At 42.6% G+C, this 18,977-nt stretch overlaps 1 protein-coding gene across 1 annotated transcript in view; it reads right to left on the bottom strand.

Annotated features, from left to right (window-relative positions):
* POMGNT1 (protein O-linked mannose N-acetylglucosaminyltransferase 1 (beta 1,2-)) overlaps nucleotides 1-18,977 on the bottom strand; it is a 230,324-nt gene that overhangs the window by 176,947 nt on the left and 34,400 nt on the right. Inside the window, exons 3-5 of the mRNA XM_078671701.1 lie at nucleotides 9,221-9,336; nucleotides 7,515-7,580; nucleotides 5,093-5,206 (exon numbers count right to left, since the gene is read on the bottom strand). Coding sequence (XP_078527827.1) covers nucleotides 5,093-5,206; nucleotides 7,515-7,580; nucleotides 9,221-9,336 — 296 coding nt within the window. The remainder of the gene's footprint in view (nucleotides 1-5,092; nucleotides 5,207-7,514; nucleotides 7,581-9,220; nucleotides 9,337-18,977) is intronic.

Raw genomic sequence — 18,977 nt, 5'->3', positions numbered from 1 at the left:
GGGGGGAGGGGGGTCCCTTACTTGGAGGGGAATCAAGCTGGCCTCCACTGTCCAGGCAAGCTCACTCCTTAATAATCAATCTTTATACAATCACCTTAAGGCTGAATTGGCCAGATTGAGATCGCATACGATTTCAAAGCCATTAATATTAGCATTTTGCCCAAAATCCTGTATATGTTTCAAACGTTTCCCCTAGCTCCCCTGAAAGGGATGATTCCCACATTACAATATGAACTGCACCAATTTGTCTCTGCTTGGAAACAACCCCGAATGAAGAAAGTGGTTAGCTACTTACCTCCAGGTGCAGGGGGACTTGGGATACTGAACCTCCAACTATAGTTTGAGGTAACGCAATTAAGGCATCGAGTCGAATGAAAGAGGGATGAATCAGAGCGACACAGGCTCTTCCAGGATCGCGAAGTGGCCAGCACTCCCCTTTGGAAGATTGCCTTTCAGAAGAAATCGCACAGACCCCAGAATCTATATCACTCCAATCACAAGAGTAACCATGGAGGCCTGGGACCGGTGTAACACTAAGAATGGTCTATCTTGCTTCCCACCTCCCTTGATGCCTCTACTCCATAACCCGGACTTCCTACAAAGCAATAGCCCCGGGGCATACTCCAGATGGCGCCAATACTCCTGCCACTCTGCGGGACATATGATGGATGAGGAAGGGGTGATCTTCACACAACTACACGCAGACTATGCTATTCCCGAGACAGAGCGATTGCACTACTGGCAACTACGTCACTGGCTTTTACATCCTGACAACAAGATGGTACTGCAGAGACATCTCACCCCATATGAAAAATGGCTGGTTTCTGAAACACTGACCAACGACTGATCACAACTCTCCTCACCCAACCCTCCAGGCAGATCTATAAATGCAATCAGGTTTGCTGGGATAAAGAACTAGGGAGACACCGTACTAGTAAGGAGTGGGAAGATATATTACAGAGCCCACCATACCACTTGCTATTCAGCCCGTACCGAAAAACTCACCAAGGTAGCCACGTACTGGTACCGGAACGCATGCACAAGATCGACCCGAACGAAATAGCAACTTGTTGGAGGGGGGGGTGATGCTTGGGGGAAGAGTGGAGGGGAGGCACTGGTACATCTGCTGTGGGATTGCCCGAGCATTGAGGCATAGAGGTCACAAGTGCTCAACAACATTGAGTGACACCTAGACACACAACTCCCTCAATTTCCTTCTTACACAATCCTGGGGTTACCCAACTCACTCACTTACCCCCTGAAATCCAGACGGGAGAAGCAGATAGGCCTAGCCCTGGGCGCAGTGATTTACAACATCCTGTCACACTGGGGGATGGTACATTCACCCACACACTTGGGATGGCTTCACCACCTTTGGCTTATTCTGGTTATGGAGAGGATCACCCTCTCTCTTACCAATCAAGGGGCATCCTTATGGGAATTATGGCGCCCTTACATATCCCTTCTTACACAAGTATTCAGAAAACTAACTTTCCCCATATACATTGCGTCCTAGGATTAACGGAACTGGCCCCCACCATTGGTAATGATCTGCCTCATGATCTTAACATTGGCATTAATGTTAAAGCAAAGTTTCCGAAGCACCCGGAGCATTTTTTTTGGGGGGGGGAGGTGGAGGGATAAGGGGTTTCCATGTTTTGATCTTGTTTGTTGCTCATTCACAACCAAGACTGGTGGATTCTTCCGTCGATGTTGTATACACGGTTGCCTTGAAATGTCTCTGTTGGTGTTAAAAGAATAGAGATTTAAACCATAAAACATGTGCTGGACACTGGTGAAAACTAGTTCCACAGCTAGCTACATGATGGCCGACTGAAAATAGGGATGTGTGGTACCAAACATCTCGTATTGGTAAATCCAGCGGTGGATTTACCAAACTATGCACCCAGAGGGTACCTTAGAAGTGGCCCTGAAAACATACCTGATACAGAAAATAGTTGGTCCCAATGGGAATTATTCAAATCATGTATTACTTAGTACTTGATATCACAAATTTCAAAACACTTTAAGACATTGGTATCAAGTTTGTTTATATAGAATATTCATTAATAATTTCAAGACACATTAATTCATGTGACACAGTTGCCTACTGGGCTGCTCCATTGTTTTGTAATGGTCCTGAAAACATACCAGCCTCTGATGTACTCGCTAACTGGTCTCTGCCACCTGAGACACAGTTCTGACCTCCAAGGGCGAGAGCCTTTTGCTCTCAGGAGAACTTGAACAAAGGCCTGTCCAGGAAGAGGGTGCAACACCCCCTCCCACAGAATTACCGGCTGATTAGACTCCCTAGGTCAGCAAGCCTCAAAGAGCTGCGGCGGCAGCTCTTTGAGGCTTGCTGACCTAGAATTTTGGAATGTGTATTTGTGTCTCCTCTCCGATGAGGGAGAAGCCCCCCTTTATCCAGGACTCCCTTGGCACCTCTACAGGTGGGAAAATTAGCTAGTAAGGTAGGTGTGCCACCTCCAGGCTAGTACCACCCCTAAGATGGGCTACATCTTTGTGATGGCATAATTAGGAACTCTGGGACAGTTATGCCCACTTCCCGCAGGAGGTGGTCATATAGGGGAGGCGTAGTGACCCCAGGGGTCAGTAGCCGTTTTGGCCACTACCCTACACTCCCCTAATGCCCATAAATTCAGGATTTAGGGGACCCCCTGGCACCAAAGAAGAAGAATCGGATGACCTCTGAAGAGAGAGGACGCAGTAGAGCTGCAAAAGCAAAGAGGAGAGAAGAAGCAGCTGACCTGGTACCAACCCTGCCGGCCGGTCGGTATCCCTCATCGAAAACTGCCCCAAACTTGCAGCTGTGTACTCCAGAACCCCGGGAGGGACATCTGAAGCCACTCCTGCAGCCGTTGCTTCTTTCCCAAGCTGAAGTGCCCCAACGTTGTCAACAAGCTCGCCCAGGCCTCCAGATCTTGAGTCCATAGTGGTTTCACCTCTCGTACGCTCCGGACATCGGCTGCAGCCTCTGCACACAGGCCCCCCTCGACTGCTCCCAGAAAGAAAGCAGACACCCAAAGTCACCTCTGCATCTGTCGCTCCTGAGCCGTGGAGAAGAGGACCCCAGGCGTCCCTACATCCCAGAGCATACCAAGACTTGAACCCCCTTGTTGGTTCAAACCCAATGGTCTACCAGCCAGAGCCTGCAGCCTCTTTCCGCAGTGACCAATCTCCATAGCATAAGCATTGGGCTCCTGATGCTGTGTTTGCATCCTGCACCCGGCCACCCTCTTGCCGCTGGTTGTGTACGGCTGGTGCTGCCTTGGACCATGCCCACCACTCTCCTGGCGATTGGTCTTGTAAGTTGCTGTACTATACCTGTTTGCAGAACTTGTTCTTCTTTCCACAAGATGACATTGCAGAACTCCAAAATTGCACTTTTCACTTTTTGAACTGAAAAGAATTTAAAAACTTACTTACCTGAACAATTTTTCTCTGATTCCTAATCACATATAAAGATACTTGCTATTTTTATAAATTGGTGCCTTCATGAGTCGTGTGTGTAATTTATTGATCATTGTGTGCATTTACAAATGTTTTGCACTTCTCGTGTTAAGCCGAAGGCTGCCCAACCACACTACCCACAAACAGAGCACTTTGGGATTGCCATAGCAAGCCCTTGTCCACTCCTATAGGAACCTCTGCTGTGCTCTTTACACAGTAAATCAGATTTTTGATATATCACAATAAGGCCAACTTCCCACAACGTCACTATGCTCTTTGCATGTTCCCTAGTTTGGTTTAGTCTGTTCTTGTCTCAGTAAATCTGTTCAGCCACACTAGCAGGGTACCATTTTATCTGGGAAAACGTGAGAATGCTGGGTGGTTGTCATTTTGTAGATTCCTGCAGATTCTTTAACTTTGCCTCACAGAAAATGTGAAATTTTAGCCAGCGCTTGTGGTTTGAAGGGGATTTTCGGTAAGAAAAGGTCATGAGATCCACACCACTCTGGACTCCCTGGGTGTCTAGTTTTCAGATATGTCTAGGTTCAGTAGATTGTGTGGCAAGATAGTAGAACAGGTGTTTTTATTAATTGAATTTTCCACTATTCATAGCTTCCCCAGCCAGTGTGCAAGAAAGAACACATTTTGCAAAATGCCCTCAGAATCACATGACAGAATGGGTAACCTCAAATTCAGAGTTGCACAAATAACCTTTGTTCATAGTCTTATTATTTTAGGTGCGTTTAAAAAACACAATTTACTTCATACCCATTTTTCATTTATTAGATTTTACCATATGAATCAATGTCCAGTTTTCACAAAATGAAACTTAAAAATGACAAATGTGACAGTATATTACGGTTGTAAATAGACTAAAATATTACAGAGACAAAACAGTCAGCTATTTCTATTTTCCTTATTTATTTCAATGATTGGTCTTTTAGGGGTAAACCTAATAGCAGATCTACACAAATGACACCTTGCTGAGTTCAGAATGTTTTCAGAAAAGTATAGCTTTGAGAGTTCACCAATTGGTTTTACACTTGCTTACACTGCATACACTGCAAACAGCAAGTAGGAAGTCAGAAAATAGGAAAAATCGACTAACATGTAGAAAAATGTAAAAACTTCAGTTAAAAAAAAAACAGGAAAGGATTTTTTTTTACAACTTTGCTTGTTTAGAAAGCTAGGAGAATGGTCATCTTAGTACAGCAAACCTTTTGTTGATTGCATTTTTAGTGCAAAAATACACTTTCTTGCCAGCACTTCTCAATTTTTCCGAAAAATGAAACATCAAAATGTTGCTATATTTTGGTTACTTTCTCAGTTTTCCCCAGGAGAATCCACAAACCCTGTGGTTCATTAGAATACCCCTAATGTGGTTGAAAACAAAGCCACATTTGGCATGAATATCTTTTGTAGAAAAAAGATAAATGCCTAATCACAATTAAACGTAAAAAAAGGCTCTGCACTGTGTGTGTGTGTGGGGGGTGGGGGGGGTGTTTGAGGAGAGTCTTAGGAGCTAAAGGGTTAAGGGAGATGTTAGCCTTAATAGCATTCATTTACCAACTTACCTGGGGCTGCTGACTTACAGATAGAGTGTTGCACTTGCTCAGCTTACCTTTACGGTGAATATCAGGATGCGTCCACGAGCCACCATGTTGATGAAAAGAACCATGGCTTCATCCTCATGAGGGGAGTAAGTATCAAACACCCGCTTTGCCATTACGTGACCCTATATAATTTTCAAAACACAGTGCATAGATTATCAGAACTATGCACTTCTTTCTTTCCCTTAAACCAAAAACACCATGAAAGATAAACAATACATTAACAAAGGATAAAATAGAGTATGCTATTCATTACGATTTAGCACAGTTATTAGGATAAAATGTCAAACAAAATAGTTTGAAAGAAAAGTTTGGAATGTAAAGTTTTAAATATAATAGTTTGGAATGTTTGGAAATAGAATGGGAGCCCAAAAGTGTGAATATAAATTAAGCATTTTAAATTGCAATATTTTAGTGTGATTAGATTCAATTAGGCACAGGGTAACGTTTAGTTTATGAATAACGGTTAGGATCAAAAGTTGGGTTACGGTATGAATTAAGCTTCTGGCTAAACCCTTGACTAGGTTAAGTTAGGGTGAAGTTGGTAACGTGGGCTAAGTTTAGGCTTAGTGTTATAGCTAGAGCTAAGCATGGGTTAAATGCGGATATTTGCATTATGAGTGAAAATTAGGGGAAGGGGCTTAACTGCTTGGGGTAAATGGTTGGGTTAGCATCAATGCTGGGTATGGTGTTTTAGAGCATGAATGATTCCCTTAAGTGCCATTTGAAAAGTTTTGATTTCAAACTATTTGCCTGGTACATAAACAGTGTTAAAATTCAGAGCATAGTGGACAGATGGTGAAGCTAGCTCGTGATGGCAAAATGTGTGTGGATTTTATTAACTCAACACCTTATGAAAGAATAATATGCGCAAATCCTATATTCTGGAAAGGGTCCAAAGGCACTACTACAGTTTTTTTTAAATGACGAATGCCAGCATGTTTTCTGTGCTTACTTCAAAAATCTTGAAAGTATCCAGTAATTACCAAATTAAGACATTCAACATGGTTTACGAGAATTACAGATAAAAAAACAGTCTCTCAGGGTCAAAGGTTGAGTGGTATGCAGTCAATCATTGAGTACAGTTCATTCTATTTCCTATATCTGGTAAATCACTAAAACAGCAAAGTAGTGCATTTAAAGTCAATTTGAAATCTCACTATGGAATAAACATCTCAGGGTTGAAGACTGCATAAATTATAGATTACAAATTAATCTTTAAAATTGGATGCATTTCTGCAATTGATTGATGTAGAATGAAGGAACAATAAGTACACGGCAAAAGAAACAAATATTTGAATACACACTTTACATACTGCCTGATGGGTCCAGAAAACTTTTGAAAAGGGAGGGTTATGCTGCCTACATTTGAAATGTAAGGATAAAATGATTTCTTACGGTTGAAACATACCAACCCTGATTCCCGATTTTTCACAGCGTGGGTATATCCTTTTTGACCATGGGTATCGTTTTTGCTACAGATACAGGCTTTTTTGTATCTGGTAAAACACATATATAATAGCAGTCACCTGTTTTTTTGTGCGCTTGTGGTTTAACAGTACTAGTGGCATGGGAAACCAGGAATATATCCACTACTTCTCACTTTCTTCTGGTATGAGTACTTGCTTTATTACTGAGAAAAACAACTACCAATATTCCACTAATCTGGCAGCTGTTTTTAAAGTACGGTAGGAATGCCTGGTGGTACAAAGAAAGAAACATAACTGTAAAGGCTACAATAAAGTGTTCAGTCATGAGACTTGTGAGGTCAGTTGGGCTCAGGTGCTAGAGAATGTGTGAGGATCTAGAATCATCTAGCAGGTGAATAATATCAACAATGCAAAAAGCAATTATAGGACTCACTATAAAGGAGTTATCAGAGGAATGCCTATGATCATATTGGTGGTATGGATGATTTGGGTAGGTGAAATGAACATAATTTATTTCAAAATGTGTTATGTTTGTCATACTTCATATTTTAGGACAAAAATGAATGAGAAGAAAACGCTATAGGATATAAAAACAATTGAAAAGAAACTGGAAGAAATTTAAATATATAAAATGAATTATGGAATAAGGCTATAGTCTTATAATAGTATTAGTGAATTAAAAATAAGCAGAATATATATTAACGTATGAATGTATTTGGAAATCCACTTGATAATACAGCTACCGGGCCCTTTTTGTGCTCAATTTGCTCTACATAATGATGTTTTGTGATCACTATTAAAATGTATTTTCAAGTATGTGTGAATAACCTTTACACAAAAAAACCTACCAAGTGCAATAACAATAAAAAGAAATCGATCCAATTCTATAAAATGGCTTTCTGGATGTAGAGGACTGCCAACCAAAAGACTCCCTGATATCTGAGAAACCGAACTCATAAAACATTATTAAATAAAAAATAAAAAAATAAAAAAAAACACTTACTGAAGCTTGATTTAGGACAATTACATGAATTCCTCGTCCTTGTTCATGAGCCTCATCTTCCAAGACCTACAAAAGTTTCAAAACAGTTAGATCTCTCCTGCAGGCCTGTCAGCGTTCAGTGTCTTCTAAAATAGTACTCTATAACTCCGTAAAGACTGCCAATGGTTGATGAAAAAGGTGTCAGAAATGTACAGCTGTAATCCATATCACATGCAAAAGCATACCGTGCACAAGTTATGTAGTGCTGAAGAAACAGGATTCTTCTTTTGAATATGGTTAGGGTTTTGTATCATAAATAATTTCCAACAAAAATATTGATCAATGGTCAATATTTCCCTTATTTTCACTGGGAGACTGTGAGTACAAGTTTAATAGGTAGCACATATAAGAACAATTTGCTACAATAGCGATTCTGCATTAAATGTCAATGCAACAATGCTCTATGGGGCAGTGCTCACCTACCTCACCAGACTAATCCCATTATAGAAGCAAGATAGAAACCTAATGTCAGGGGGAGGATCATCTATTTATCTTAGTTGCTAAAATAAAAAATGTGCATAGCCTTTCTCTTTCTCTTAAATTATTCTCCTCTAGTTCTAACAAGAATGCAAGACTGCTTTGATTTTTGCAAATTAACAAAAGAGTAACATACAGTCTACATAGTTTGGCAGCAGCCATTTAACATTGTATGTACACATGTATCACAGTTTCTTTAGGTTTCCAGTTCCAGTAAAATAAAGATGGTTTCCAAAGTTTCGATTGTCAGAGTGTGCCTGTTTAGACGCTCTAGATCAGGTGTTTGTTATTTTTCTAGTAAGAAAGATGAATGCAGAGGCTGAGCCGAATATATTCTTGTAGAAAGAGTTAGCTACATTCCATTTCACCTCTGACCCACAAAAGCTTGTTTCACTCCATGAGCACAGCCAGCACAGGTAAATGAGAATCAGTTGAAATTCACTCTTAATACAAATCTATTTCAGGCAATAGCCTAATCTCCCAAGACAGAGATAACACTTGGTTGCCCGCATAGGCCCTCCTTTAAAGGAGAACTAAAATCAGGGTAAGTCTCAGGACAGAAATAGTGTTACAGCACAGTATTACTTCTCGATACAGAGCTGTGGGTTGGAGAAATGTGAAGTATCTTGCAGTTACTTCATATTTTGTGTTAATTTCCACTCTGAGAGAGGTTTGCTGCGGTTAACAAATCACTAAATTTCAGCTATGGGATGTGATTCACGGTATCAGTTTAAATGAATATTAATAGCTGAAATGTGTCATACTCAGGTGTGACATTAATGCAGCGAGCTAAATGTTATTAAAAACAATGTAACCACTGCAAGAGCATTCCCTTTTGTCAGATGAGGCATAAGGGGCGTTTGAAAAATTCTCTTTGACGAAGGGAATGGCATATTTATGGGCGGCCTCAGCAGAGATGTGTCACGACTGTCAAGCCTACTCCCTTTACTCTCAAACAACGTAGTTGGTGCAAAATAGACTTAAAGACCAGAAAAACTTGTGCACAGACCAGTCAACTGTGAAAGTGTGGGATTCCTTAAAGCCTTAATTTGTGCCGGCCTTTTATTTGCATAGCCAAGGAGCTATGATTGACATAGACATGTTTTAAACCGCATCAAACAGCTAATAGTCTATAGAGAAAACATGACTATACATTTTCATGAATGGTCTTACTAATAGAACTCACTTACTGTTGTGCCGTCCACTGCCACATACACCTTCGATCGGCTGGAGTAGACCTCAATGTCCAGAACCTTTCTTCCTCGAGCTGGATGTCGAGGAGCCTCCATATTTTGTGCCACTTCATCTAATAAGAATATGGGGAGACAGTATATGACAAGATGATTTTGCAGTGTGCTCACACTTGGACAATACACGAGAGGACTCACAGTGCAGAAGGAAAGTCAGCAGAGGAAAACAGAGAATGAAGGGTGTTAATTACTGCTGAAACAAAGATAGGACTGGGTGAGGTTTAAAAATGGGAGAGGGGTGGGAATGTTACATGAACCATTAACTTTAGTGTGCAGTTAAAATAAAAGAGATCATAGCCATCAGTGTGGATCTTGATCAATAATATCAAGTGACGGTTCAGAGTTGCAGGTTTCCAAAGCACCCGTCCAGATAGCCTCCAGACTGTATCCCCGATTTACCAAAGCCATTGTGGGGTGAATGAGAGTTATTCTTCACTACCAGCACTGCAAGGCTTGGGTTGGGTGAAGAGCAGGACACAGGAGTATACGTCAGCCATCTCATCTGATGGGGAGCCCCTCAGATCCAAAGGAGCCCAACTGGACTCTGGAGGATATCCCCTCATCTAAGATAGTCACGCATCAAGGTTATGAGGGAGGAGTAATCTTCTTAGACAATGCTTTATGACAACGTAATGGGGTTTACTAGCAAGAGAAAGAGAGAATATTTCAAAGTTCGGCACCTGGTTACAACAAGTGAGTACCAAAGGTGGCAGAGGATGAGGAGCTGGGGGATGAGGATTCAGGGACGGGCAGGGTATACCCCAGCGAGGAACAGAAATTGAAGACACCATTGCTCCTTCAGTTATGCCTTGTTCGAGGTATTCCACAGCCTCCAGATTAAGAGAGCGAAGGTTCCTTAGTTGTAGATATTATTCCACCTTTGTTAGATCAGGAGCAGAATACCGAGTAGATTTTATCTGCATAAGCTGCGCTGTCATCTGGTAAAGCAGCTGGAGATGATGCAATACCAATCGAATTTTATAAAACTTTTAAAGCTATTATTCTCCCTTTACTTTGCTTGGTCATGCAGCAGATTGCAAAACGTATGGAAATACCTAAATCTTGGAATTTAACTCTTATTGATTTTTTCCTTAAAAAAGGAAAGGCAGCGGATGAATGTGGGTCCTGTCAACCTATTTCACTCATCAATGCAGATGCATAAATCTTTTCTAAAGTGCTGGCTAATCACCTTGCACCTTATATGTCTAGCTTAGTATCTGTACATCAGCATTGATTCATCACTGGTAGGGATTAAACTGTGCATGTTAATACAGCTGTAACTGCTTTTGATATTGCCAAACGGAAATCTTGCAATTTGGGGATGATCCTGCTGGATGCTGAAAAAGCATTCGACCGGGTGGTATGGGATGCTTCATGGAGGATACGGATTAATAATGCTCTCCCTAGTCTGTTCTAGAAATGGATCCGTGCACTCTATATTAACTCACAGGCTCAACTTATATATGCTAACGTGCATTCTGCTCCATTTTTAAAACAGCATGGAACAAGACAAGGGTGTCAACTAGATGGGTATAATAAAGGAGGAAGCGAAAAGGTTCGGGTCCTTTTCTGGATATAAGTTACATGCAAATAAAACCCAAGTCTTGCATATTATTGAGTTAACAACACCTATAATTGGGCACTGCGCTGTGGTAACATATTTGGTGGTTCAGATCTCTGCTGCCGTGGAGCAAATATGGCGATTGAATTATGAAACATTACTTCGATCGGTGGAAAATAAACTAGAGACTTGGAATAACCTCCCAGTCACTATTATGAGTAGAAATAACAATTACAATAATAATCTTGCCAAAATTCTTATACTTATTTCAAACTATCCCTGTACGTGTCCCAAACAACTTTTTTTTTTTTAAGTTGATGGTGTGATCAGCAGCTTTATTTGTGGCTACAATACGCTTTCTTAAACTTCTTTATAAAATTTGGAGGCCTGCTACTTCTGGACTTTAAACTTTACTTTTGGGCAGCAGTCGGGCGCTTACAAAGTCTTTTAATGGATAAACAGTTTTATTTCTGCCTAATGTTGCACTGGGCACTGATAGCAATAAATTCTTGTATAGGATTAAGGACCCCAACTACTACAAGAGAGTGCGGTTTAAGACCATCAGGGATATGGTTTGTATATGGTGCGAAATCCTGGATTACTTTTCTCTTACTCGTGAAAATCTGGTTAAACACGACCAACTTAAATTATGGAACAATCCTTCTCTTCCGATTATATTTCATGATTCGGCTGCTAGAAGATGGAGGATTTGGAATTGAGAGATTTTGCCAGCTGTATGACCATAAAGGTTTCTCTTCTTTTGCAGCTTTATGATCTTCTTTTAGTCTTCCGTATCAAGTTATTTAAAAATATCTACAAATTAGAGAGTACCTTTTGAAACAGCAACTGTAGCAACTACCACATTCTCATTAATTTCTAACGTAGCTGTTACATCCTGCATCCTGCATATAAAGCCAGAATAGGCATCACGTATTTACATCTTTGTCATTTAAGAACTACGGATACTGCTTATATAGCGAATGAATGGAGTCTGGTACTTGGTATAGCTATGGATGCTTCCGAGATTGTGCTGGCTTTTGAGACTTTAAATAATTTCATACATTCTGTCAATATAAAGTTACAGCAATTCCGCACTATTTGCATGCTATCTAATACTCCTGAGAAGATCTGTAAATGGCAACTATCAGCGCAGGGATCTGTTCGAGGTGGGGTTGATAATACATGCTGCCATACATGCTGCCATAAGTTCGGTCAAAGTGGTCCTGATATTCTTCGTATGTTTTATACCTGCTCTATGCAACAGGGCTTTTGGGAAAAGGTCATACAATAGGTTGGTCAATATGTAGGATTCAGCTTATTTTGAACTATGAAAGAGAATGTTGGGGTTAAAGGTGTGTGAGAATTTTGCTGTCATAAGTTTTTTTAATCTATTGTGTTAGTAGCTGCTCGTTTGTGCGTTGCGTTGTGGATCTCGACGAATCCTACTACTTTCTTTGATTGGCTGGCAGATATTTATGGAAGAGAACAAGCACTAGCCAAAACAAGTTCTATACGGTCATTGCAAAAATGTGGCCGAATATGGCAATCCTTCGAGTAAGAATGGGGGCTATTATGATTAATGTGTAACTATAGACATTTTTGAATTATCTGTATTGCAGGACCTAATCATTTTAATTTTATTGCAAATGTATCTTATGATACTATAGTGCTGATTATGATTATTTCTCTTTTTATCTCTCGTATCTCAAACATACTGAACATCGCAGCACCAGGCACCAGGGTGCAAGAAGGACTCACCGGGCATTCTCCGCCGCCGCTGGGGTCCACACGCTGTTTGTTCTGCACGCCGCAGCTGCCATCCCTCTGCACGGCCGCTGGCGAACTACAGCTCCCAGCAGGCCGAGCGGTGCACTTCCGGTTTCTGCGTGCCCGGAGGCGCTGAAAACAGAGGAGGCTCCCACTGAGGAGCGGGGGAACACCGCAGCACCAGGGTGCAGGAAGGACTCACCGGGCATTCTCCGCCGCCGCTGGGGTCCACACGCTGTTTGTTCTGCACGCCGCCGCTGCCATCCATCTGCACGGCCGCCGGCGAACTACAGCTCCCAGCAGGCCGAGCGGTGCACTTCCGGTTTCTGCGCGCCCGGAGGCACTGAAAACAGAGGAGGCTTCCTCCGCGTCGCGGGACGCGCGCGGGACCAAGCCGAGCTAAGCCCGGGCAAAGGGCAGGCCGTCTGTGGCCGTCAGGGGCAGGAAGAGGCAGGGCTGGGCCACCCCGCTAATATCTACAAATTCAAATGGGTAAAAGAAAGAAAATATCTACTTCGGAGGAGGGCTGTAAACAAGCTAAAGTACCAAGACATTCCAACACCATTATGACATATCTTTCCTCAGCTGTGGGGGCCTTGACCAAGGAGATAGCGAATGCTGAGCAAGAACTGGGCATCACTCCTTCCTACCCGCTTAATATAGCATCATCCCAACTTAAGGAGGTCAATGAGCTAGGCTCCACCGACATACCTATTCTTCCCCTGGAACCATCTGTCACCATTGTAAATCCACCCACCCTGGGTCAAACGAGCATAGATACTAACCATGTCTCACTTACAAACTCACACAGTTTGATTATCCAGAGGGGCCCTCATCCAGCTAAGCGGAAAAAGGGGAAAAACGTCGGCACGACGACCACATCTAGTGACTGTACGGATGGCCTAGGAGATAAACTTGAGGAACTCTTTGTGGCCAGGATTGAACCCCTCTTGGTGGGAATCGCTAAAGACATTGTAGACACCCTAAACACCTGCCTGGAAGGCCTTTTAAAGAAATGCTCCCTTATTGACAGACTCGTAAACTCTCTACCTCCTAATATTGCTTTATCAGGTAGAGGTTTGCCTGAGGATGCGGCAGGGGGTTTGTTATCGGTAGGCAACACGATAGCTGCACCTCCCCCAAGTAGCGCCATGAACAATGAAGTTAGCCCACAGGCTTCTAATTTGGTTCCACCCCGACTGATGAGTGGTGCTCCCACCTTGGAGGCCCAGTCTACCGCATTACCCCAGAAGAGTCCACCCCACCCAGAGGAAGGTCACCCCAAGCTCATATAAACTTAACCTTCCCCCAGAGGCGTCCCCCCTGGTAGCAGTGTTTATTGGGGTTGAACCGCTCATGGATGGGGACATGGAATCAACCCGGGATCTTGTGGCCAAAGCAAAACTGTGGTGCTCTGAGAAATGTTGTGGGGAAAATATTGCAGACATGATCATCTATGCAAGGAGGGTGGACTGGATTGGTAAACAACCAAAAACTACATATGGGGATTGTGTGGTAATTAACTTTTGTAGGGCCGACCTAGCTGATAGGCTGTTCTGGGATGGGTCGGCGATCTCCTTTAGGGACTACTTGAGACCGGTTCCTCTAGGGTTTTTTTTTTACCAATTTCCAACCCACACTAAACCCACAATCAATTACCAAGCTAGATGGCAGGGCCGGAGGGCAGTAGCAGGTCGTAGAAACGTCCAGAATAGCCCAAAGACACAACTTGTAATGGTCCACAATGCCCCATTGATAACCCGCCCCGAGGAACCTGGGGATTTAACAGAGGGTGGTGGACTGATCTTGAGTAACTCTTACGCGCCCCCCTGTCTGCTATGGATGATACAGATTGACCACCAAACGCAGAAATAACACCGATAGAGGGGGGAAGCAATTTAAATGGAGCAGCAGCATGTAAAATCCTCAGCTGGAATGTCGCAGGAATTAGATCTAAAATTGGCGACACTGATTGGGTTAGATTTATCTCAGAACACAAAGTTATCGCCCTACAGGAAACCTGGGATACATCATCCTGCTTTTGGCTCGATGGGTTTGTAGGCTTCGCTGTAGCGGCAACCCCAAGTAATGCAGGCAGAGCCAGGGGAGGGCTTCTGACCCTTTTTTCACTTGATCTTAAAGGGCCTTTAAAACATATTAAATATGATTCCCCGAATTGTCTGATTGTTGAAAGGGAAATTTGCCCCTCTAAGAGTACACTGTTTATAAACTTTTATAACTCACGTAATAAGGACGGTGGTGGCGATAATATTGCCGCTCGATTCCTTTTTAAATTTAATCAGTCATAATTCCCATACTAAGTATGAATATGTGTTCATGGGTGATTTTAATATTCATCCCTGTGACTTTGGGTGTGGTTCAATTGATCGCATGACGACCATAAGTCAGGAGAGCCCCCACTTTGAGCACACTAAGGCTGGTGAAGAATTGGAAGAACTTTTGGCCAATTTTAACTTTTACGAATCTAGGGACACGGAGGGGGAATCTAGAACGCCTACTTTTAAGGGGACGGTCCCGGGCACAATAATTAACTACATATTTGTGACCGCTGTCATCCTTAATCGTGTAATCTCTTATCGCACAGTCCTATCTCCCCTGAGTGACCATAACCCCGTCCTCTTGGAGGTGGCATGGGGGGACTTTATGGGCCCTATGCCAGGGCGGGTCGTGGCAGGACCCGCCCTACGCACAATAGATAAGGGTAGAAGGCTAAAGTGGGCAAATGTGGTCCCTAGTAATTTTTATGCTGACATTAGCCCGCAAATCGAGGATCAGATCGCGATTTGCTAAAACCCAGCCTCGCAAGGTTACGAGATAATGGATGCCTTCCAAACGATCTGTTGTAAAATTTCTTCTAACCTTACGGTGAAACTAAGGAAGGGAGAAAACAATCACTGCCGATGGTTAGATGCTCCTTGTTCAAAAGCCCATAATCCCTAAAAATGGCGCTTAAAGCTAACCCTAGGGATAGGTCAGCCATCATCTCCCTAAGAAAAGATTACAAACGAGCAATAAAGACCAGACAGGAAAACATCAAACAAGAGGCTTGGGAGAACCTAATCTCTATTGATATCCTGCGGGACAGTAGGCAATTCTGGGCCGTAATTAACCAGCCTTACTTCTCTGATTCACCTAACCTAGATATGGACTGTGTCATCCTGGACGACAAGTGGTTGGCACATTTATGCTCCATCTATGGAGACAATGGTACAGTCACACAGCAATCTGACGTGATTGTGCCGGAGGCTATGCCCATGTATTTCAACAGGGCTGAGGTAGAGAAAGCAATCCGTGCCACTAGCAGAAACAAAGCTCCTGGCCCGGATGGGGTGCCGGCTGATTTCTATATACATTCCCCAGACCTATGGGCAGGTATCCTAGCTAAAGTATTTACAGCTGCAATCAGTTACCCCCCTCCAACCACATGGACTACTTCCACAATAGTTCCCATCTTTAAGAAGGGGCAAAGGGATGACCCAGGGTGCTATCGGCCTATATCCCTCCTGGACTCTGCAATTAAGATCTTAGGCAGAGTCCTCCTGGCTAGGTTAAGGGATAGCCTGGATAGTTGTGGTGGTTTGGCCGACATCCAGTACGGCTTTAGAGAGAAGAGAGGCACGATAAAGCAGTGCTCTAACCTACACCTGCTGATCTCAAAGCACACGGTAGCCAAGGAGGGGTCACTGTACCTAGCGTTCATGGACCTCTCCTCGGCCTTCGACCTGGTAAATAGGTCCAAGCTCTGGGATATCCTCTTAAAGATTGGGATAGATGGGGCCTTGGTTAGGTTCATGGCCTCACTTCATCAAGAGTTGTTTGCAGTGGTGCGGGTTACAAAAGAAGGCAGATGCACGTCCCGTTTAAATTCGAAGCGAGGGGTCAGGCAGGGCTGCATACTTGCTCCTTTGCTATTTACTATCTACATTACCGGCCTAGGTACCCATTTAGAGGGTGCTGCTAGAGATGTTCCGCGTGTAGGAGAAGTTAAGATCCCTGCTCTCCTATACGCGGACGATGCAGTGCTGATAGCCCGCACTGGTGTCTGTCTCCAACAGCTTTTGGATACATTCGGTATCTTTATGGACCAATTAGACTTGAAGGTCAATTCAAGCAAGTCACACACTATGGTTGTTGGTCCCCAGAAGAAAAGAGCCCTGGTAAAAACATTTAGATGCAAGGGTGAAGTTTGTCTAGAGTACCCGTTTTTCCATACCTTGGCGTGCTTTTTGATAACAAGGGTACCTGGGGCCCCCAGGTGAGGGCTAAAAGTTTGGCGGTGACTAGGACATCAATGGCCCTCCTGGGTTTTGCTAAAAGGTTGGGTCACAGACCGATGGAAGCTATTCTAAAGGTTTATAACAGCAAATGCGTCTCTGTGGCATTGTATGGCGCACCTTTATGGGGGTATGCATGCTTGGAAAACATTCAAAAGGCGGAAAATAGATTCTTACGCTCTCTCCTATGCCTTCCCCAATCAACACCAACCTTTTCCATACACGCTGAGGTGGGCATGGACTATGTTCATGATAGGTTAAAACTGGCGCCCCTTATTTACTGGCTCAAGAGATGGCTAAATCCAGAATTATCCCTTAACCATTTGATAATGAAAGAAGTCATGTCTCTGGATTATAGCAGCAGTATCCCCTGGTTGGCATATTTGAAAAAGTCCTTCATGGATTTGGGCCGGCCAGACCTTTTTATTGACCCCTCTGGCATAACAAATCAAGACATAGCCATCATTAAAAAAGAATTTATGCTAAGGTCAAGAATGAGCCGTGAAGAAAAGGAACTGCTAAAGCCCACAGTTAGACGTCACTATTTGTTAGTTACCTCAATTGTATTAGAACCCTATTTATGTTTTGTCACCAACCCTTTTCACAGGTTTCTTTTAACTAAATTTAGATTTAATCTTATTCATTTTTATTTGGGAAGTTTCAACACTTGGGTAAAACCAGAGTCAGCACCGCCCTGTACGTGTGATAACTTTTCTGCACAAGACACCATGCACTTTATTATGTTTTGCGATTTCTTTTCTGAACAGAGGAAAAAACATTTGTTACCTGTTTTAAGGGAAGCTGGTCTCTCCCAGGTGAGACCAGCTATGTTTTATCTCCAATCAATGAATAATATCCGCATTACATTTTGCTTGGCAAATTTTTTAGTGGCGGCGGCCAGATCAAGATCATGTAAGAAATCATTAAACTTCCCTGTATGAACTGTTTTTATATATTTTAACCGTAACACCCTATCACATGTATTCGATTGAATTGAAATTGTTTAATTGTATTTTACTTGTACATAAATGTCTTTTTTATGCTCTTTGTATGATTAACTAAATCGAATAAAGATAATTTGACTGACTGACTACTGAACCCTCTGTCAAAATGTAAAAAAAAAAGAAAAAAAAAAAAAAAGATGATACCATTGCTCCATCTGCCGTCAGTATCTTAGAGCCTGGATCACTCATGTTTGCATCCGAGGCGAACTACATTGCTTAATGCTGCTAAAGAAAATGTAACCACCAACAACAGGTAAAGCTTTCAAGTGTTGGTTTTGAAGAAGGCGGACCTAAACAGGACAATGGCAAAGGACACTGACCGAAACCCCCTCTGTGTGCATTTTTTGATGTTCAAGAGATGAGCTGTGGCAGACAACAAGACCTAAAAATAAAGCAAATCTTGGGCATAAATGAAGTGAGGGGATTGTTTCAAGTGTTTACCATTGTGAGTCAACATATAATTTACACGGGTCACTGTGAGACTTGTGCTAATCATTTACCTAGCTTCATTTGATTTCTGATTAAGAACAGACTTTGCTGGTTAAATTGCACAGACACTGTCACTGTCAAGCCTCCAAGAATATACATAACCAAAATTCTCATTTCATGTGTTAAATTAAACCACATCAAAAATATGTTCCCATCTGCGCGAGTTATTTATTGGCAATAATCTGTTTGAAAGGGCCACCTTTACTGTCAAAATTGCTAGAATTCCATCTTAGGTGCTCATATAATTCAGATTTGGAAGGAGCGGTGTAGGAGAGTGCCCCTTTTTGACATGGCCACCCCAATGTTTTGCTTGCTATTTGATGCAATTTTGACTGAAAGGCACTGGGTTCCTGCTAACCAGGTCTTCAGTGCCAGTGCTCTTCCTGAAAATAAGGTAACTGTTCAATTGTACCCCAATTGGTAAGAGCTTTAGAACCTCTGTAAGTCCCTAGTAAATGGTACCCCTGGTAACTATGGCATGGGTACTAAAGAGGGTACCTATAAGCTGTAGTATGTATTGTGCCGGGGAGCCAGTGGAGTGTGCGCAGGTGCTGGGAGATGTGGCAGTGTTTTGGCAGGTT

This window comes from Lissotriton helveticus, chromosome 1_2, assembly GCF_964261635.1.
Source record: "Lissotriton helveticus chromosome 1_2, aLisHel1.1, whole genome shotgun sequence".
NCBI classification, from domain to species: Eukaryota; Metazoa; Chordata; class Amphibia; order Caudata; family Salamandridae; genus Lissotriton; species Lissotriton helveticus.
Note: the sequence above shows the minus strand (reverse complement) of the source record. Positions and strands in the feature narration are given on the sequence as shown.